Source organism: Camelus bactrianus, chromosome 24 (genome assembly GCF_048773025.1).
Source record: "Camelus bactrianus isolate YW-2024 breed Bactrian camel chromosome 24, ASM4877302v1, whole genome shotgun sequence".
Lineage (NCBI taxonomy): Eukaryota > Metazoa > Chordata > Mammalia > Artiodactyla > Camelidae > Camelus > Camelus bactrianus.
The window spans coordinates 9,378,747-9,401,613 of NC_133562.1; the positions used below are offsets into that span (position 1 = coordinate 9,378,747).

Sequence of the window (22,867 nt, forward strand, 5' to 3'; positions counted from 1 at the left end):
TCTATCACTAATCTAGCCCTTGGGAATAAAAGCATCTATTGTGGTTGGGCCCAGAGGAGGCACATCCTAACTGAAGCCGCCTCCTGCATTCCACTGAGGCTTTGAAGGATCCATGCAAGAGCTTTATATTTTAATGTACTGAGTGCCCTGAATGCTGACCAGCTGAAATCTAGGTTCTTACATTTTATTACCAAGTTGTTAAACCCACAGGAGTAAAAGCGCAGCAGATGCATGCATTCAGACTAAATTATTTGCAAAGTTGAGACTGCTTTCACTTAAATCTTTAATGGAACCAAAACTATTTCAGAGAAGCCAAAAAAGTTGCGTTCAATCCTTAGGGAAAATGGACTAGAAGATTCCCTCACTATGGAAATTCTCTCACAGTCTTACACAGAAGCAGGAGGGGACTTCAGATTTCATTCTTCTTGTGGAAATAACAGATGCCCTCTCCCATAGTTGAAAAGGCAGAATTTCATATTTTTATTAGCATTTGACCTTGGAGGCCTTTATTTGGCACTTAAATAGTAATGTACCAAACTGGGCCTTCACATTGTGTAAGTTTCAAGGGTGGGGGGACCCTCATTCTCTCAGTGAAGACTCCTTGGGGGGCTTCTTACAGCTCAGAGGTAAGTCTAGGGTTATCCTGCAAGGCAGCATAAAGTTACAGGGACTTCAGTGAGACTGACAATTAGACCGTGAGCCACATTAAGCCAGAAACTGTGTTGGCTTCATCCTCTATGCAGCTCTAACGCCAAGTTCAGGCCCTAGCACGAAGTAGGTACTCACTGAACATTTCTGAATGAATGAATGAATGAATGAATGAATTCTCTCAGGTTATCTGAGGATCTACGAGCTTCTCAGACACAGAACTGAAACTTCTGATGCCCTTTTCTCTAATGAGATCTGTAGTCTGTGTTTGTGTGGTTCTTCTCTTACTCAGGAATCTAAGGCATGAGGCTAAGAGCCTGTAAAGGAGGCCATTGGGCAAGTGAAAAAAAAAAATCTCTTTTTGCACCAGAGCTATTTCCTGGTAGAACAACCATCATGGCTTCACTGAAAGCAGAGCCTTCCCGTCCTCCACGCCAAATCATCACTGGTCCCCTCCATGGGGCTGGAATGTGCCTGAGGGGCCTGAAAGGGATTGCTAAGGGGCTGTGACTCCATCTTTAGCATGCGTCTGTGTGTGTTTCAAATGAACTGATACTCAATGGAGGTGTCTGTGTGATGTAGTGTGTGTGTGTGTGTGTGTGTGTGTGTGTGTGTTGAATGAGGGAGCTTATGCTGGCATGAGACACCCCCATAGACCCCACTCCCCCAGAGGTGCCACTCAAATGAAGCTTAGGTCACAGCCCCTCATTGGCCACTGCTGGCTTGATGCCTTTTATGCAAGTGTAGGGTTCTCCGTTCCCCCAGAAAGTGGAGTGGGGCTGAAGAAGGAAGCCTAAACGAAAAGTGGAAGGGTGTGTGTGGGGAAATCCAAATGACTTCACTGGAAAGAGAAGTGACAGCAGAAGCTCCCAGAAAAGTCACAATCAAACATGGTCTCTAGATGTTTCTTAAGAAGATTCTTCAGTCTGGTGCCAGCCTCCTGACACCATGGTGATGCGCCAAACCCAGGACAGGCCCGATGCCCTGACTTGTTCCACAGCAAGTCCTGTCAGAGCTGGGGCTCAGCAGGTGGCCAGGGTGGGGGGCGGGCAGGGATCCAGGGAGCTCCTCACAGGAAGTGAAGACGCTGGAGGCCAGGGCAGTGTCCTGGGGCGTCTGGGTGCAGACAGTCGGTTGTAGGGCAGGCAGACCAGCTGACCGGAGGATCTTAAAGCAGTGAGAGCCTCCCCAGGACTCCTGACAGCCCTCCAAGACGTGGGGGCCCAGGCTAGGTTGAGGTGCTGCAGGGAGCTACGTCCAGCAGAGGAGGTCAGTGGGAAGAAGAAGAAATGCAGTTGCTGAGGACTGATGTTTAATGGAAAGAAAGAAGAAAGTCTCCAGGTTCTGAGAAATCAGGATCCTAGGCAGGCACCTGGGTGGACATGCAGACACGATGGGTCAAAACTTGTTTCTGGAACTGGGCGTGGGGCGAGAGCTGGCCTTGTGGGAGGCGTACTACGTGTTGGCATTGCCTTGACCCTTTAGAATGATGACTTCGTTCAGTGGTCACAAACCTCATACCACGAATAACATTTTTTTCAGATGAAGGAACTGAGACTTAAAGAGCTTAAATAACTTGCCCGAAGTCACAAGGTCACAGAAGCTAGTGATGAGGGTGCTGGGACTTCTGCCCAAGTCTATAACGCTGCCGTCTGTGGGCTTAACTACCACACTGCACTGTGTGGTGGAAGCGAGGTCAGGGAAGTGGGGGCGAGGTGAGCTCCAAGAGAGGCTGGTCCAGCGCTACCACAGACACCTTTGCATATATTCCATCACTTAATCTTCACAGTGTCCTTGTCTTCATTAAAAATTTTTTCCAATGAATGATCTGAAGCATATAGTGGCTTGCCTAAAGTCACACAGGGAGGAGGTAATAACCTACTTAATGGGACTGGGGCACATGTGAGAGCAAAACCAACAGCCACACCACCCTGAAGCTGACGTGCAAGTGGGGAAGGAAGAGACCGACACACCAAGAATGTCATACCTGCCGGACGTTCAGACCTTCTTAATCTGCGTAAGCCAAGGTTCTCAAGGACACAGAGCGATTTTGAGCTACAGAACTTAAAGAAGTCTGTCCCCCTGCACTAAGTGTGAGGAGTAACTTTCACCTGATAGAACCCAATGATGCATTGATTCTTCATGAGGAATGAGTCATGGATTTAGTCCTTACATCGCGCTCAACACCTTCTGCCGTCGCCCTGCTCAAAGACAGCTTAATCAGTAGGTGTTATTGTGGAGTAAGTGAAAGCTAATTTTAACTTTAAGGTATGTGTCATTTCTTTTGAGTTTGCTAAACTTGGGTGTAATTAATTACTCATACCGAGCCAAGGGAATTAGGCAGGTTATTTCGTGCCCTTTTAAAAAAGGTTGTAAAACTCTGGCTTTTTGTATTTGTTGTATGCATAGTCTAGTGAATGGTAAAGATTTAATATAATATCAGAGCATCACAGGATTAGAAACTGTCCACCAAGGAAACATCAATCAACAAATGCTTTTTAACTGTCCACTCTGGGTCCCACACTGTTTTAGGCCTGAGGCTGGAAGGTCATTTGGGGAGATCATTTGGTCTAGTGCTTTTTAAACTATGTGTGAAGAAAGACCATTTTTAAAAATTCCAATCCATTGTTGACCAATAATTGTAATTACAATAAAACTGGGTTACAAGAAAAATGATCACATAGTTGAATGTCATGGCAATATTGAATCACTAACAAGGTTTATAAATACTCTCAATTTTTGTGCTTTTCTCATTGCAACATGGTTCATGGACTGGCACTGGTCCACAGATCACACTTTGATTAGAAACGATTTGAACAAGGCATGACCATTCTGGAACCATCTTAGCAACTGAAAAACTAGCTTTGGCTGCTTTTTCTTTCAATTTTAAAACTCTTTTTTGCCTATCATGTTAATGGACTTTCCAATGCTTGATGAAACTATTAAAGGGCTCTGATTCAAGGTAAACCACACATTTCGCAGCTGAGAGATAAGGGAGAGATTCTTCCTTCAAAGACCAACCTATGAAAGGTTTACAAAGAATGAAAGAAGGAAATATAAAATATAAAACCAGGCTGAAGGGGAAAAAAAAATGAAGCCGAGGTTTTGCTTGAAAAAGAAGATCACAAATGGTGAAAAACCCACTTTCAGAGGAAAACTATGATTCACAAGAAAGCTATAAAGGAGTATCTGACTGTGTGGAATTCACATAGATACAGAATGAAGAAATCTATTTTTATAGGATTGTCCTTTCTGGCACTGTTCTTGATGCCGTGGCAGACGGCATATTCACAAGAACTTTTTTTTTTTTTTTTGACTTGGAATGAAGTTAAAAGAGCATTTTAGTAAGAGTGAAAAACAGGGCATGAAACTCATGAGATTCAAATTTTCTTTTCCCCAGATAATTACCCATTAGCAAAAGCCAGGAAAAACAAAACAAAACAAAACAAAAAAGAAGCGATCAACTTAATTTGTCATAAAGATGTTAAACATAGAAAAACTTCTGAATGCAAAAGTCAAATTCTAAAATCTGTTTCCCAGACATGTCTAGAAATAAAAAAAATTTCCTCTCCCAAATTGGAAAGAGTCTTCTATATTTCACCTTTAATGCTAACTCAAGGCATTTAAGAATAGAACCTGCAAACAGTAGGTGATACTGATCAGCTCATATTGATGAATAAGATGAGACAAGATTCTGACTATTGTGGTTGTCTACTGCTGCATCAGTGACCACCCTAAAAACACAGGCTTAAAACAGCTCTTCATTTGATCATGATTCAGCAACCTGGGCTGGAATTGGCTGGACAGTTCTGCTGTCTCATCTGGGCTCTCTCATGCAGGTGCCGTGATCTGATGGCTTACATGGGGCTGTGATGACCAGTTTGGCTTTACTCACATGCTTTGCATGGTCTCACATATTCCAGGACCTCTCTCTACATACCTTCTTTCTCCAGCAGGGTAGCTGGGCTTCCTTACAGCACGCAATCTGGGTTCCAAGAGGGAGAATTCTAAGGTGACAAGGACTCATCAAATCTCTGCTTGCATCACATGTACTAATATCTCATTTGCCAAAGCAAGTCATATGACCAAACTCAGACTCCATATGGGAAGGAACAACGTGAGGGCAGGAGTTCTGAGAGGCATGGTTCATTGGGGGCCACCAATGGAACAATTATAAAACAACAAAATTTTTTAATTAAAAAGAAATTTGAGGGGAGGGTATAGCTCAAGTGGTAGAGCACATGCTTATCATGCACGAGGTCCTGGGTTTAATCCCCAGTACCTCCTCTAAAAATAAATAAATAAACCTAATTACCTCCTGTCCCAAACAAACAAACAAACTTTAAAATTTTTTTGACAGTTTTATAAATACAAATTTTATTTTTCTGAATTAAGCAGAATTAGGCTACTTGGAAAATCCAGCTGATCTTTGAGAGCTTTGTAAAATGGCATTAGCATTTGCAAGTTCTCAATGGCATGTAGGGCTATAAAAACTCACCAGATCACACCAACCAAGCCAACTGATCAATCCGTAAATACTTACTGAGCACTTATTAAGTCATCATCAGCATGCAAGATGGTATGGAAGACACATTTTTCTTGTATTCAGGGTACCTGCAATAGAGTTGAATACAAATAATATTTACTGTTGGAAACAGTGTAAGACAGAATATAATCATGTGCTGAACTGAGCCATACAGAATATAAAGTGGTAAAGAATGTCACACTTTTAGTCATGCCTTGTACTGATGACGCTTTCATCATAAGGAGATGTGGTTTCAGGATTGGAACGGTCCATGAACAATCCAAGTCTGAGCAGGCAGACTTGACTACAAAAAGCGTTTGGCTCTACTAGTCCTCCTGTCGGGGGTGGAGGACACTGGCTTCATGAATGCAGAGAACAAGGGCACTCAGATATTTAGAGAAAGGTGATTATACTTTCCCAATCCCGAGTCTCTGTCCTTTAAGAAGGTGAGTGATTTGCAAGTCAATTTGTCAGCCTCTGCCTAGTTCTCCTTGTCTTTCGTAACCATCACCTACAGTCTGGCCATAGGGCTGCATTCAACTGCACTGGGAGGGGGTTACAACTGAATAGTTGTGCCGAATAGAGGGGAATGAGATGGCATTCGGAGTAGCAAGTTCTCCCAGATATGAAGTACCAAAGAACAGGGAAGAAAGATCACTGACTCTATTTTAGGGACCCTACTTCTGTTCCAGACACCCTACCAGACCCTGGGGATACAAAATGAATGAAACTTGGTCCCTGCCCCCCAAAGAGCTCACTGTCTAGTAAGGAGGTAGATCTAAATGCTACAACAGAGGTGTGGAGAGTATGCTGCATAGGCTGTGACAGGAGTGGCCAACTTTGAGGGCAAGGGGAGAGTCCTGGGTAATATTTGTATATGTACAAATATTACGACATTAATAATTCAATCAGATGTATTAGTTAAGGCAACACTAACTACTTCAATGACAGATAAACCCCCATCTCTTGGCGGCTTAATTTAATGAAAGTCTATTTCTTGTTTATAAGGGCCCAGTGTAGGTGTGTGGGGTAACCTCCCGCATGGGACCCAGGCTCCTTCCATCTCATTGCTCTCCAGCTCCTAGGGCATTGGAGCCCTTTGCTTCTAGGCAGGAAACGAGGTAGAACATGCAGGATCATGCGAGAGGTTTTTATGGACCATTTCTCCTCACTTTTCATTTGCTCAAAATCAGTCACACAATCCCACCTAGATGTAAATGGAGTGGGAAATATATTGCTGGGACCACTTCCAGAAACAGCTTTACACTGTAGAAAGGGAGCACCAATCCTAGTGGGCAGACAGTCATTTCTATCACACCAGGCTAGGTGATGTTGAGAGTCTCCATGACCCTTTGGTATTTCTTTTCTTCATCTCTTCACATTATTTACATACCATTGACTGTCCCTCTCTCATCTCCTCCCAGCTCTTCCAAGCCATGCATGAAGTTTATTCACATTTTCCATATGGGCCTGGCTGTCTAACCAGCCACCCTCAGAATCATCTTTGGAATTTGGCTCCATGGAAGAACACACTGTGAGAGATAAGGAAATAAGCTGTGAGTCCCATGAATATCATTCAGTACTCCATTATAAGTTTAGAGTAAAAATAGAGAAATGAGCAAGTTGAATCTGCTTCTTAAGAAGTTAGCACCCCCATTGCTCTACGAATTGCTCAGCATTTAGAGGGTTATTAAAGAGCATTAAGTGATAAGAGATTTCAGTGATTATACTGTTTACAAAATTGTCTGTTAACCCTATGTTCTAGGGTTCAAGTGAAATTAATTCAACCTGAATTTTGACAAATATTTATCAACCTGCTGCTGTGTAAAAGGCACTTCTATAGAGATATCAACGGTTACAAAGGAAAAAAAATCTTTGGCCCAGCCTCTGTCCACAAGAGTTTTCATCTTTTGTGGTGAAATAACCCTTTATTGGATCTGTTGGGCAAATTCTTACCAAAATGCATGTCTCTGAAGTGAGGTATTTCGGACATGGAAACAAAGTATAGTGTGGCTGAACACTGCCAGTAGTGGTACCTCTTGTGGTCACAGAGACCATTCAACTGGGTACAAATCCATAAACTTACAGTGGCCCCAAAGGGGGAAACATGAAAATGACTCAAGAGGATAATTTAGAGGCTGCTTTCTAATTTTCACTCAAAATCTCTCCCAGATAAATTACTTAACTTTCATGTCAAGAGAATAAAGCCTCCATTTCTTGAATCTCCACTAAGCCTAAACCAGTTGATTTAATTCCTCACGACCTTATTTTGACTCATCCACAAACGGAGAATAATGGCTTCCACCCATTCATCTTTCAGGGTTAGCTCTGGGCTGATGGGAAAAATGTCTCTGTAAAGAAGAGATACTATTACTGAAGTGTAGGCTTTCTTTTATCCTGCACTACTGCTTGTAGTCACAGACACCTGGGGTGGAAAAAGGAAGCCTCCTTAATGACAAATGTATAAAATTACCTTCTCGGCCCAACTGCATATTTCACACAAAGGCCAGACTGGAGTGTGTGAAGCAAGAGCTGGAGAGGAAATTCATGCAATTGGAATGTGAATTCTTCACAGGGTCTCTGGCAGAGCTGACTACCAGGGAGTGCCCTAACGGGAGGTACCAGTGTCAAGGTTCCAACCGAAGCAGGAATCTGCCTGCTGTGAGCATTGGCATACTGGGAATTCAAACATAGGATATGGAGAATTCAGCTCTGGTTTGGTTAACACTGGGGGTTCTGAGCTGAGACAGTGAACCAGACACAGGCCATGTGCCAAGGGAGCATCACTGCTTTACAAGGGGTCATTGGATCTAGGGATCCGGAGCAGGGAGGCCCACCACGGAAGGCAGTGGGGGTGAGGTGTGCTGTAATCCCAGACAGGCACAGGCTGGGTTCTGGACACCATTTCATGGTAATGAGGACTTGGTCAAGTCCCTTAACCTTGACTTTTTATCTCTAAATAAAAGCAGGTGGTAGATTTGTGTTTTCCAAAGCCCAGGGGTCTATGGGCAATTCTGTTTTCAAAACAACTAGTAGAAATCCTGCCTTTATTTAGTGTAGGGCGACAGAGGCTAATGGAAATTCACGTTCTTCACTTTGGGCTGGAATGATGAAAGCTCCCGTGGTTACACTAATTATTTTATGCAAAGTAAAAGCCTGTATTGGCAGTTATATAGATCTTTGATAATATGGAAAATATTTGTTAAGAAATACAGTTAGTGAAATTCTTTCAAAACAGGACATCATGGGCCAAGAGTAATAAGAGGATATAAATATATATATGATATTCCTATATTTTATGATAGGATGGTTGGGTTCCAAAAGATGCTATCGATCATGGGGTTTGCAGTGAAGCCAGCCAGTCGGACAGCAGAACTTTCCTCATTGCCGAGTTCCCTCTGGTTTTCAAGGAGAGGTCTCACCAGACATGCGGTATTACAAAAAGCAGTAACATCTGCCTTTACTGTTTTGTTTGTATCCTTTTCATCACTGTTGGTGACCTACATATGCTGTTGGCCTCAAGCGATGTCACTGTTTTCTCGATGAAGTGATGCTAAAAGAGGAAAACTGCAACCTGTTTTTCAAGCGGAACCAAGGCAACGGGAAGGTATGGTATAACAGTACCATTTTAAGAAGAACGGTCATAATAAGCAGGTCCCAGGATGTGTAATCCCAGTTCATATTTCCAGGACGACTTGGGAGGGCCGAAGGGAAAGCTGCTGTGTTGGGGAGAGAGTAGGAAGGAAGGAGAGGGAGAAAACCTATGCTGGGACTTAAAGGAGCATCAGTCAGGAGTATAAGGTCAGGCCCGTGGCTGCACTAGAGGGACGTGATGGAGCTTGGCTATGCCCTTGCAGGACGGTGAGTTTACCACCCTCCCACATTCTTGATTCCAGGCAAATTCTTTTCAACAATGGCATGGCAAGTCGCACTTCTGTCTTAAGATCTGGAGGATGTAGCTATGCATGAATCACTCCTAAAGTATTGAGAGGTCAGTCAAACCCCAGATTCACTGTGTTAGTTTGGGTTTGTTTACACCCCACTCTGCATGTCTGTAGCACCCACTCCTCTGGGCTAAGTAAACCAATAGCTCCTCTTGTGCCTGGGACACTTCTGCAGCCATTGCACCTCCGATGGGCCTCACCCAGGTGGCTTCTGCCTCTGTCCCCTCTCCTAGGAGCAAGTACTGAGAATCAGAAGGCCTGGGTCCTGCTCATTATTCCTATTTTCCTTAAAACGTGGGCAAGTCATTTAATTTCTTCAAGCATCATCTTTCCCCATTTAAACATAACAGCCCCTGTCTTGCCGTAAAAACAAAACTGTGCCTTCTATTGGCTGCTTAAGTGTTTGAAAGCACTTGTTCATACATTTCTTGGTTTAGACTTCAGAGCCGCCTTTCTCCCCGTGCCCCGCCAGAAGGTCATTCCCATTGCATCTCCCGATACCTAGAACTGTGGAGGGAAAGTGCCCCCGGGATGTTTGTTTTGGATGCATAATCTTGAGAGAGATAACTTTACTGACAAACATGAACTTTAGATACGTGGCTTTTATTTGTTCACCTTTAAAGCTGTTCTCAGTGGGCAAACACACCTATCGTACCCATGGCACAAAGTTATTCCTACATGTCAAAGAGAAATATTGTCACATACAATACAGCGATTTGTGTGTCATGCTCTTAATTGCTGCCTTTATTTATGTTTTCTATTTATTTTATGTTCTTTTTTGGGGAGGGGAGGTAATTAGGTTTATTTAAATGGAGGTACTGGGGATTGAACCGACAACCTCGTGCATGCTAAGAATGCACTCTACCACTGAGCTATACCTTCTCCCATCTTAACTGTTGCCTTTTAGAGCAAAACACAAAGTTCTAAGAGGAAGAAGCATTGACTGGAAGCCACAGATGGTCGGTTCTACAGCTGAGGATTCCGACAACAGAACATCTCAGTGAACAGCCCGGGCATTGTGGCGAGTTACTGGCTGCATATTAATAAAATAATTTTGGAATCTTAGCCATTTGTCAAATATTTTCCTTCAAATAATCTTGTGTCTGGAAGGACTTAATAAAAAGAATGTAAAATCTTTCTCACTTTCGTAAAATCTTTCTCACTTTCTCTCAGTCTTGTTTCATCAACTTAGATAGGACCACGTCACCTAGGCAGGACTCCTCCAGGTAGTGCTGGGCATTCGTTCAGTTGATTGACTGAAATGTGAAAGTTTCTCTTAGGGTAAAGCAATGTAGGTTCATTATTGGAAATATTTTTTAAAATATAGACAAAACAACAACCAAAAAACCCCCCCAAAAAGTCCCTTCTCCCCATCCCATCTGTTCACTCTTGAATATGCCATTGTATAGCCTCCAAAATCTCTCTGAGTCCGCTGCCACACACACACTCGAGTGCACGCACACACGTGCGCACATGCACACATTCATGTGTACTTTTTATATGTAATATATATCTTGGTTCTGCAAAATTCTTTTAATAACACCTGTATTGAGATATAATTCACACACCATAAACTGACTTTTAAAGTGTTTTTAGTACTGCAGCTCACCCTTAAACAACATGGGGGTTGGGATGCTGACCCTCCTCCAGCTGAAAATCCAAGTATAACTTTACAGTTGGCCCTCCGTATCCCCAGTTCTGCATCAAGGATTGTGTAATACTATAGTAACTATTTATTGAAAAAAAATTCACATATAAGTAGACCTATGTGGTTCAAATCCATGTCACTCAAGGGTCAGCTGTATATTCACAGTTATACAACCGTCACCACCATTCCAGAACATTTTCATCATTCCAAAAAGAAACCCCATACCCATTAGCAGTTACTCCCCATTACAATATGTGGCCTTTCGTGTCTGGCTTCTTTCACCTCGTGTAATGGTTTCAAGGCTCACCTATGATATAGCATGTATCAGCCACTACTTTTTATGGCTGAATGGTATTCCATTGTATGAATATACCACATTTTGTTTATCTTTTCATTAGCTGATGAACATTGGATTTTTAACTTTTTGGCTATTATGAATGTTGCAAATGAACATCCTGGTACATGTTTTTGTGTGGATATGTTTTCTGTTCTCTTGAATATATACCTAGGATTGGCATTGGTGGGTCACATGGTAACATTGTTTAAATGTTAAGTCTTGCACTTCTTTTGTTAAGTTTATTACTATGAATTTTATTCTTTTTAAGTCTATTGTAAATGGAATCGCTCTTAATTTCATTTTGAATTGTTTCTTGCTAGTGTTTAGAAATACAATTGCTTTTTGTACATATATATTATTTTATATCCTCTTTAATGTTAAATAATGTTAAAATATTGTGACCATCTTTCTCTCAGAAAATATACTTCTATAACATCATTTTAATGACTTTGTAATAGTGAACTACACCGTTATACCATATTTATTTACCCACCTCCTTATTATTGGAATTTAGATTCTTTTAAACTTAAAAAAACTACAGATATCTCTGATAAGTCTTTGCCATTAAATCTTTGCCAACTTACTTTATTATTTCCTGGATATAAATCTATGCAAGTGAAATTGTTAAGGCAAAATATATGCACCTTGAAAGCCGTTTGCTAAGTCACTGCAAAAATTGTCCTTCTGAAAGGTTATATGGTTTTCACTTCTACCAGTGGTGTTATACTGGATTCCCTGAATTCTCTTCAACTTTCAGTTTTATCATTAAAAAAAATCTTTGCCAGTTTGATAGGTGAAACATGAGTCTCACTGGTACTTTGCTTGCATTTCAATTCTCAGAAAGGTCAAACTTCTCTTAGATGTTTGTTAGTTTAAAAAAAATTATTTCCTGTGAATTGTTAGGTTTCTTAGCCACGAGTTTTCAGCTTCTTGTAATTATTTTGTAAAAAAAATTATATATGAAAGTCATTAATCCATTCATGGCATAAATTTTCTCCTTCCTCATCTGTTTTCTATTTTTGTTTGGTTCACTTTTTGAGGTACACACTTTTATTTTTTATGGAGTCAACTTATCCGCCTTTATAGCTTCTTCTGTTTGTGTTCTGCTCACAAATTCCTTTCCCCCTCTTTTTATTATTGAAGAACAGAAGATGAAATATACACACTTTCTTCTACAACATACCCCACTATTTAATCGCTGTACTGGTTAGTTCTCTCTCCTTTCAGCTGTGCCATTTTAAGCCGTATCTCAGTCTGTCTCCAAGCAGCGCTCCCCGACCTTCCCTCTTTTTTCCTTCTCCGTCTTTCTAAGTTTTCAGTCCTGCTTCCTCTGGGGACACTTTTGTCCTTCCTGATCTGCAGCAAAGACACCCTCCTCTACTTGTTAGAGGGCGTTCATGGGCTCCGTTTGGGTCGGATGTCCTGAGTAGGAGACCAAGCTTCAGCCCTTGGTAGGTGGGGGATTCTACCCTCTGCTCAGAGACGGACAGCTCGAGTCAGATACTCAACATCTCTGTAAAATATGGCAGATTGGGCGTCTAAAGGATTTCCTCCAAAGTACCTCTACGGTTTGGCAAACTGGCACTATTGGCTGTCTCCAAATTGTGTACGTTCCGCCACTCCCTATTCCCCGGAGCTTCTTTGATCCCATACTCAGTATGTGGCTGCAGCGCCATACACGGTGTCTGAGAATTGAGGGACTTGTTCTTTGACAATTGAGACTCGTCTGGGAAGCCACAATGTCTTCGGTGTAAGTTCTGCAGGCAGTGGCAGTTGCCTCTGCTGTCTCACCCCATTCGCCTCAAGCGTCCTTCTCCCTTACCCCTGGTCCATCATCTGCAGAAGAGGAGTATCTAATCTCTGCCTTGGCCGTGGGAAGTTGGAGCGGTCCGGGCCCCCGCTTCAGCTGCCAGACTGGGAGCCGGGAACGCCTTCCGCCCTCCCCGCGCGCGAAGTTTGCAGCGACGACGTCTGCGGGCCAAGGCCGGGCGCTGTCAGTTCCTGATCGGGCGGGTGCCCGCTCCGGCCGCGGCACGTTCCAAACGCGAGAAGCCGCCCACTGGCCCCGGGCTCCCGGCGCGTGGGGCGTGGGCGTCGGCGCGGATCCGGAGCCTCCGCCCACACCCGGGCAGCGCTCGCTGGTCGCGTGAGGCTCGTGCCCCGGGACCGCGGTGCCCCCGAGCCCCTCCGCGGGCCGCCGAGGCAGGAGGACCGCGCGCGGCGGGATGGCGGCGGCCGCGCGGGCTCGGGGCTGGGCACCCGGGTCCGTGCTGCCGCCGCTGCTGCTGCTGGTGCCGCTGCTGCCTCCAGTTGTGTGCGCGGCCGCTCGGGACCCACCGGCCCGGGACCCACCGGCCCGGGCCCCGCGCAGCTTGCACCCGCCCTACTTCAACCTGGCCGAGGCGGCGAAGATTTGGGCCACCGCCACCTGCGGGGAGCGGGAGCCGGGAGGGGCGCGGCCCCGGCCCGAGCTTTACTGCAAGTTAGTCGGGGGGCCCACCGCCCCGAGCAGCGGCCACACCATCCAGGTAAGGTCCGGGGCGAGAGCGGGGGGCGGCGGGGACGGCGGGCTCCCTCCCCTCACGGGCCGGCCCCGCGGGGCGAAGGGGCTGGGCCTTTCCCCGCACTCTCGTGACCCGAGGCCGCCGCGCAGTGCTCCCCAACCCCTGCGCGTGCCGGCGACCCCGGGAGGTGGGCGCAGTGACCCGGGAGTGACCCTCAGGGAGCGCCGCCCTCGCCGCCGCGCCGCCCGAGGCCCGGATGGGAAACGCGCGCGAGGTGAGTGAAGGCTGAGGTAAGTCTGGGCGAGCCCAGGAGGAAAGTCCGACGCCGCGCGCTCCAGGGATGCAGTGAACTGCGGTCCTTCCTGCCTTCGTCACCCAGGTAGCGCCTGGCCAGGCCTTAAGTCCCCTGGGCTTCACCGGCGCCCCTCCTTCGAGGCTCTTTGTCTCCCCGACCTTATGCAGAGAAGGTGGTAGCAGTTAGATTCCGTGGCGTATTTTAAGAGAGAACTTTTAGACCACTCCGGTCTCACGGAAAAAACGCACTTCACCCCACCGCCCGAAGCGCCGCCATCCAGAGTCATGGGGGCATATGAGATGGACAGAGAGAAACACGGTGCTCGGAGCCCATGAGAGCCTCTTCGCACGAACACCTGTGTGAGCGCTAGTGTCGCTGCTGCTTCCTCAGCACCTGGAAGTGTGCCAGGTCCTTACACACGCGACCCTCACACGTGCGCTGGGAGCTGGAGTAAGTGAGCAGGTTAAGAAGTGTGCCTGCGTCATAAAGTAGGGCACCTGGATTTGAACCCAGTCTCAACTCCAAATCCTCTTTACATAAAGCCATCGTTGCCTCCCTCCCTCTCCTGGGAAATACTGTTGAGTAAAGTGTTTGCCGGAAGAGGGAGTAATTTTGGAGTTTGGGCTCCTAAAGCGAAAGATTATCATTCATAGTCTAGGTCAGTGTTTTAGAAAGTCTTTTGACTACGCACTTCCAGAAATAGAAAGTTGTTGAACACGCAGTATATTCTTACACAATATATGCTAATTTATTTGTTACATGCATATATGACTTTATTAGTTTGTGCTTACAAAACATACAAAAATAGAATAACCAAATAACAATGATGAAAATACTTCGTTTTCTTTATTAACAGCACCCAATAATTTTGCTATCTCTAAATATTTTTGTTATTGTATATAACTAGTATAAACAAATATACAGATGTAAATCTATATAATTATTTTTGACAAGTTTAGTTTTGCACTTACTATATAGTCAAAGTTGGTTTTACATGAACACTGGAATTTAGTGGTTGTCGTCACCGAAAAGATACCTCAAACATATGTAAATTTAAATGGAAGAACTGCATGACTCCTGAGTTCCAGAACAGAGGCAGAATTTACAGAGTACATTGTGAAATGAAAACGTGGAGCTCCTTGTTGAAAACTTATGAATTTCAAGATCGTGATAGCAGAGCATTAAACTGAGGGGCCTTTCTGAGAGTTAGGACCCTGTACGAGTTTTCTCAATCATGGTATTCTTACTTCTGCTCCATCCTCCAATTATTCTAACATTTTTTTTTTAAAGTAGAAACTTGGCTACTGAATGTTCATTTTTCAGGTGGAATTCAGTACTTCCTGGCAGGAAAGTATTGTGTTTTAATGTATAAACAGTAGATTCAAAACTCATTTTTCTTTTGGAAACTATTTAAATGTTATAGAATTGTATTTCCGTGTTTTTAAGATGTGCAAATATGAGAACCTTTAGAGTAACACAGTTCTGTCTTTTTAGCAACAAAAGATGAAACATCTCCAAACATGTAATTTTCAAAATGCTCTTTCCATCCAAAGCATACATTTCTTTAGAACAGTATTTACCTTTTCACACATTTAAAAAAATAACACTTTTCTTTGATGATAGAGAGTAAGTACCTCTGTTTTGTAAATATCTGTCGGGTAGTATATAATGTCACTTGTCATTCCAGCAAAAAGTTAGCCAGTTTGGAATTTTTGTTGGGGGAAAAAGTGTAACTCATCTTTAAATTTGAGGTCTTTTAAGTAACTTTCCATGAGCAAACCAGTGAACCTGTATAGCCAAAAGAATTTCATAGTCACGCCCCATTTCAGTACAAGGTTGTAACTGTTCTGCTAATTAGGAGAATAGAATCCAAATGCACACGTGGATTCAAAGGTCCTCGTAAGCTTTGGTGCGTCATGATCAGATGATGGCTCCTCTCCTTCCCTTGAACAGACGCTGAGAACTCTTGGTGACTTGTGACCAGCTGACTTGTGGGCTGGGTGAAGTCCCTTAAGCAATCTGCATATTAAATAGAAAAACTAAATTTCTTCTTTTTTTAAGTAAAATAAACAGTTTTAATGCTCCCTTCTTGTCCCCCACTGGGTTGCCTGGCACACTCAGCTTTGGAGAGAACTGTTCTCATTGTGGGGAGAGTGAATGCAAGGAGAAGGAAGGTATCAAGGAAATTTTCAGCTGCCTCTTCTTCCCTGGATTTGCCTAGAAATGGGCCAACCCTCTTTCTCCTCAGTTGGCATTTTTATTGAGTGTAATTGGCTGGCACTACTGTTTTGGAAGTTCAGAAAAGTCATGTTTCTTGTTCTGAAAACTCTTGTTCTGAGTTTCCAGAATAGATCCTTAAACTTGGGTCCACAGTCCTGAACAGAGTAGGAAGTGACTTTTTGAGGTTACTCAGCAGACTGCATTTCCAGGCCAAGAGGTAGCCTGCAGAAGAAGAATGGTATCTGGTGTTACACCTTCTTGTTCCCTAAAAATAAGGGATGAACAAAAGCTCTGCTGAGTAGCACTTTTGCTTTCACAGTTGAGGGCTTGAGAAGGTGCACTGATTGCTGATGTGGGAGATTCTCAGGTATTGAGAAGCGTGCTGGAGACAAGGGGAAGGTGAGTTCCAGAAGCCGGGCTATCAGACACTTGTTCTAGCCCAGTATTGGCAGCAGCTGGTGCAAACCTGCCTTTCAGAAAAGTGAGGGGTGGTGGGAGATGGGCGGGGGAAGGGAAGAGAGACTGGGATTAATCATTTGGTCGTTCCTGAGTGATGATCATCTTGAATCTGCACATGTACACTCAAGATGGGAACTGGAGGAGAGTTCACTAAAATAGTTCTATTTCTTTGAACTTTCTAAAATTAAATCTTTGGGGCCAGCCAGGGTTTAGAATTTCAGGCCAAATGGATTTTGTGAAAAATGTAAAAAATGGATAAAAGTCACATCTTAGGAAAAAACGCTGGGTTTATGGTCTCTATTCTATAATAACAGTGCTGATACTTGAATAGTAGCATGTGTCAGCAGGTAAGCCATTTAACAAGTCTGCATTTTGTTTGTTGTGTGAAAAATGTTTGCTGTGGTTTCTCTGGACTTAAGATTCATTAAGTAAGATTTTATATACTTGTTACTGCTCAGACATTAAGTTTTTGGTGTTTGAGAGCTCTGTGATTCAGATATCCTGTCTGTCTGCTTCATGGTTGAATCTTTGGTGCTTAACAAAAGCCTGTAACAGAATAGGAAAATATTGAATGAAAGGATGGTGGAGTGAAGATAGAGTTGAAGGCTATAGTTAATATGAAGTGCAGACAAGAAAAATATGCAAATTAATTTGGTTCTGATGAAAAGTAATTACAACCAAAATATGTCACTTTGTGCTTTAATTTTAAATGTTTACTTACCTATGGAATGTAAAGACATTATTACAGTCAGCCCTCAGTATCGTTGGGTTTCGTATCTGTAGATTCAACCAACTGTGGATCAAAATAACCCCAGAACTTTCCTAAAAACAAAACCTGAATTTGCCCTAAGCTGGCAACTATTTACATAGCATTTACATTGTATTACATATTATTAATAATCTGGAGATAATTTAAAATATCTGGGAGGATGTGTGTAGGTTATATGTAAATACTGCACCATTTTATATAAGGGACTTAAGTATCTGCAGCTTTTGGTCCAATCCCTCATGGATACCAAGGGACGACTGAAGACTGATATCTGATAGAGGTGATGATAAAATGGAAGTGGAAAGCTATGTTGAAAATATAACCTTGTGTTTGGTTTAGCTTGGCATAAGCACTATGCTTACAAGAAATGAAATGTACGTATTTACCAAACATATGATCTCAATTTTGTGCACTGACAGTTCAACACATCTTTTATATGTTCTTTCCTTGCGCTTTGATATATGCATAAAAATTTGTACGGAACGTGAATGATATTGATAGAGAAGTACACAACGCCTGAGTTGTGGCTAAGCGTGAGCGTGCTTGCCGCAAAGCAGTCCCAGTTGTGTGTTCGTGTAACTTGGATTAATAGCCATAAACAGGAAACAACTTCACTAAGGCTCTGTTTAGAGAACTATTGTGAAAGAGAGCCACTTATTAGCTTCGACATGGGCCTTTTCCTTTGTGAAACTGATGTGAAAATTTTGGGGAAATCTAAGACATTTACTATATCCAGTGATATATTTGTTAAAAATTATTAATGAGTTATTTTGAAACTTCAAATTATTACAGTCAGCAGTTGAAGGATAAGTGATCCTTTTTCAAAGATGATTTTCCTAATAGTTGTGTGTTTGTGGACATTAACCAAAGGTTAGCAATGAAAGTTTGTGTACAAATTGTTTGAAGCCTACGTAAGTGTTTTCCTTTGGCGAGTTCACTCACCAGTGAAATTTAATTTAAATTTAAACAGCAGTTTAAATTTGTTCCTCAAAACCTCATAGGTTACTGGAGCTCATGGACCTTCAGGGTTGCTGGTGAGGGGTTAGAACTGGGAATGTGCAGTTCTTGAATTGCAAGATTTTATTTCATGCTCTGAATCACCAGTGCCATTGAGAGTGTGGATCATTTAATCCGAGAAAAAGAAATACAGTCACAGGGAAAGGAGAGGACAAAAAGTTATTAATTTCAGCCCCTCACTTATAAGAGCACTGCACCTAAACCATTACAGAAGGATAACTGTGTGTGTTTTATATCTCTTTAAAAAAATTTTTATTGAAGTATAGTCAGTTACAGTGTGTCAATTTCTGTTGTACAGCATAATGTACCAGTCATGCATATATATACATACATTTGTGTGTTTTATATCTTTAGTGCATGTATGAATGTGAAAGCTACGGGTTTTCTTCACTTCTTTTACCAAAACTAGATTGGGGCTTGTGAGTCATTTTTAGCAGCTTTATCGAAGCATGGTTTAAATACCATAGCATGCATCCATTGTAAGTGTGAATTCAGTCATTTTTAGTAAGTTTATGGAGTTGGGCAACTGTCACTAGAATCTGGTTTTAGAACATTTCCAACAGCCCCCAAAGTTCTCTTGTGCCTGTTCACATAGTTTCTGCTCCTGTCTCTAGTCTGAATTCTGTCTCTAAAGATTTGCCATTTCTGGAAATTTCATATAAATGGAATCACATAACATGTAGTCTTTCGTGTCTGACTTCTTTCATTCAGCATAATGATTCTGAAGTTCTTTCATACTGTTGCATGATTTAGTAGTTTGTTTCTCTCTTTTTTTGCAGGAAACAGTATGCCATTGTATGGCTATACCTCATTTTCTTTATCCATTTGCTAGTTGATGGACATTTGCATAGTTTCTAGACTTTGGCTGTTATAAGTAATGCTGGTATGAACATTCACAAGCAAATCTTTGTGGGGATGTGTGTTTTCAGTTATCTTGGGTATATTCCTAGGAGTGGAATTGCTAGATCATATCAGAAGTTCAAGATTTTGAGAAACTGCCCATTATTGAAAATGGAGCATTGATGTCTCCAACTATTATTATAGAGTTATTTCTCCCTTCAGTTCTATGGATCTTTGCTTCATGTATATTTGAGGCTCTTTTGTTTGGTGCAGATATATTTAAACTGTTATATCTTCTTGATGGATTGGCCTTTCTATCATTGTGTAATGTCTGCCTTTATCTCTTGTAACAACTTTTGGCTTAATGTCTATTTTGTGTGATGTTAGTATCATCCATTCTAACTCCCTTTGGTTACTGTTTACATGGAACACCTTTTTATATCCTTTCATTTTCAACTTATTTATGTCTTTGGAACTAAAGTGAATTTCTTATAGACCTCATATATTTGGATCATATATATGTTTTTTTTTAAATCCATTCTGTCAATCTCTGCTTTTAATTGGTAAGTCTAATCCATTTACATTTAGATTGATTACTGATAATGAAGGACTTACGTCTGCCATTTTGTTATTTGCTTTCTATGAGTCACATGTTTTTTGGTTCCTCAATTCCTCCTTTACTACTTTTGTGTTTAATTTCTTTTTCTAATGTACTATCTTGACTTCCTCCTCATTTCCCATTCTGTAAATTTTTAAAAGTTATTTTCTTAGTGCATTCTCTGGGGATTACAATTAACATTCTAAATTTATAGTGATCCAATTTGAGTTGATATCAACTTAGCTTTAATAGCATCCAAAACTCTGCCTCTACAAGTCTGTCCCCAATTTTTATGATGTTATTGTCACAAAATTACATCTTTACACTTTCTTGCCCATCAAGATAAAAATATAATTATTGTTCTATGCATTTGTCTTTTAAATCATATAGGAAGAAGAGTTACCAACCAAAGATACAATAATGCTGGCTTTCGTATTTACCTATGTAGTTACCTGTACTGGTGTTCTGTATTTCTTTGTATGGCTTTGAGTTACTGTCTAATGTCCTTTATTTCAGCTCAAAGAACTCCCTTTAACACTTCTCGTAGGGCAGGTCTACTAGCAACAAACTCTTTCAGCTTTTGTTTATTTGGTAATGTGTTAATTTCTCCCTCATTTTTGAAGACTAATTTTACCAGGTATAGAATTCTTGACTGACTGGTTTTTTCCTTTCAGCACTTTATATCATCTCACTGTCATCTGGTTTCCATGGTTTCCAATGAAAAATAGGTTGTTAATCTTAAATGTGTTTCTGGTTGTGATGAAGGCTTTCATGAAACCTGTGTTAACTCTTGCTCAACCTTTGGAACCATCTGCCTAGTGAGGAAAAAGTTATTAAATGGTACCTCAGTGGTATTAGTCAGTGAATCTGCCTGGATTGTGCTGTATACATGGGCTCCTGGCCAAGGGGGCTGAAAATCCAGCCTGGGCAAAGCTGTATCTGCTCAGAGGCAGGGAGCCCTTTTCTGCTTCACAAAATAGAGCTGTGTGCATGAGCTAGCAGATCCTTGATTAGATCCCTCCTGCCAACAGGGTGGAGCCTGCCCTGGGGAAAGCCAACTCATTGAGTCCCGCATGTCCTGCCAGTTTCTCAATGTCATAAGCATATTATATTCTCTCAGTGGTTTTCCCATCCTAGATGCTTAGAAAATACGTGTGTAATTAATAAATGAATATTAGCGTGAGAGAAATATGGGTTTTAATTAGATTATCTATGCATACCTTCACTATAAGAAGTAGGAAATAGACTAATTCTCTGTTACTTTCAAGTTGCACCATATGCTGTGTACAGAAGTGATGCCAAATAAGAGCAGGCAGAGTGGTGAGTAGGGAGAACAGCCTACTAACCAGCAGACTTACTCCCCTGTTTAGTGCAGGGCATTAGTCTAACACACACTTATACAACACTTACTGAAGCCTGGTGCTGTTCTAAAGCACCTTTCACAAACTGACTTTTAATCCTCACAACAATTGATGAAGGAGGTACTCCTAGCATGCTCATTGTACATATGAGGAAACTGAAGCACAGAGAGGTGAAGTGATTTGTTCAAGGTCACACAGCTGGTGTGTGGTAAAGCCAGGCACTCTGGCTGCAGAGTTCATGCTCTTACCCGCTGTGCTGTGCTACCAACTGCTTTTCCCTCATTGTTCCAGCCAAACCCTGCACCACCTCACTCACTCCACTCATCCCCTTGGAGCCATTGATTTTCATGTCTGTATCCTCATTCAAGCATAAGCTCCCTGAAGGTGGGGCCACATTTTCCTGCAGTTTGTCTTCCCTGTGGCAGCCTGTTGTAGACACTTTATAGATGCCTTTTGAAGAGGTTTTCAAAGGGCAGCACCATTATAGAATTTTCCCATTGGAGCAGCACCCTGATGGAAGTGCTGTTTGATTAAAAAAAAATACCCAACTTTCAACAACCTGCCTTTGGAAGTCAGGTGTGGCCCTGGAGTGTTGAATTTCAAAGTAGAGGTGTCTGAGGCTGTAGCTGAGACCAGGGACCAGGACTGGGTCACTCAAAGCTGGAAGAGGCAAGGAAGCCTCCTTCCTCCATAGATTTCAAAGGGAGAGGGGCCCTGCTGACACCCTGACTGCAGACTTTGAGCTTCCTGAGCTGTGAGACAATAAACTTCTGTTGTTCTAAGCCGCCCAGTTTGTGGTACTTTGTTACGGCAGCCCGTCTTAGTCCATGTGGGCTGCCATAACAAAATACTATGGATTGGGTAGCTTGTAAACAACAGAAATTTGTTTCTCACAGTTCTGGAGGCTGGGAAGTCCAAGGTCAAGGTGTGGGCAGGTTCACTGTCTGGTGAGGACCCACTTGTTCGTTGATGGCTGTTTTTTGCTGTCTGTCCTCATATGATGAGAAGGGTGAGGGGGTCTCTCTATTTATAAGGGCACTAATCCCACTTATGCAGGTGGAGCCCTCATCCTAATACCATCATCTAGTGAGTGAGCTCTTCACATATGAATCTGGGGAGGGGACACGGATATTCAGTCCATGGCAGTAACTTCGTATTTAGGCCAGATAACCAGGCTGTCAGTCAGTCGGCCGTGTTTAGTGACCAGTCAGCATGTGAGTTATCTGTGTAAGGGACATCTGTATAAGAGGGACTGGAGGATGGGGGCCTGGAGCTTCTGGGCAGTTCTAGAGGGGCTTTGCTTTTGAGACTTTGCAGTCTGATAACTCAAAGTGTGGTCCCTGAACAGAATAAGGAGAGCTCTTGGCTAAACAAACATTTAGGGATCACCCACACTGAGAGTAGCCCTTACATATGAAGAACATGTCAGTGGGGCATGAAGTAAGGACGGTCTAACGCAGGTGGGGTGGTACCAGTACCGTGAGCCTTGGATCCCTTGTTTAAGCAGAGCCCAGTGGTTGGGTGATTCCTGCACTAGTGAGGGCTCTGGGGGCTGTATCAGGGGAAGGGTGGGGTGGGATTGTGAAGCAAAAGATCCAATTCCTTATGTCCTGGGATTGGCTCTGCAGAGACTAAATATTGCTGAGGGGCTGTGTGTGTGCACAAAAGACAGTGGTGGCAAAGATTCTACACAGGGTAGTTT

At 42.7% G+C, this 22,867-nt stretch overlaps 1 protein-coding gene and 1 non-coding gene across 13 annotated transcripts in view; both read left to right on the plus strand.

The window, feature by feature from the left end:
* The window catches only part of LAMA3 (laminin subunit alpha 3), a 211,988-nt gene that overhangs the window by 708 nt on the left and 188,413 nt on the right, over positions 1-22,867 (plus strand). For 9 of the 12 annotated variants that reach the window (XR_012502026.1, XR_012502027.1, XR_012502028.1 and 6 more), the window contains exons 2-4: positions 8,697-8,780; positions 9,070-9,164; positions 10,025-13,630. Coding sequence is in view for 8 of the 12 variants with exons in the window: in XM_074352160.1 (XP_074208261.1) it covers positions 13,328-13,630 (303 nt within the window). In the remaining 4 variants the exon portion in view is untranslated. Of the gene's footprint in view, positions 1-8,696; positions 8,781-9,069; positions 9,165-10,024; positions 13,631-22,867 lie in introns of those variants that run through there. The other 3 variants (XR_012502025.1, XM_074352155.1, XM_074352153.1) reach the window with 3 other exon arrangements.
* Positions 4,862-4,935, plus strand: TRNAD-AUC (transfer RNA aspartic acid (anticodon AUC)). Its single transcript has one exon. It is a non-coding gene; the product is annotated as a tRNA-Asp (tRNA).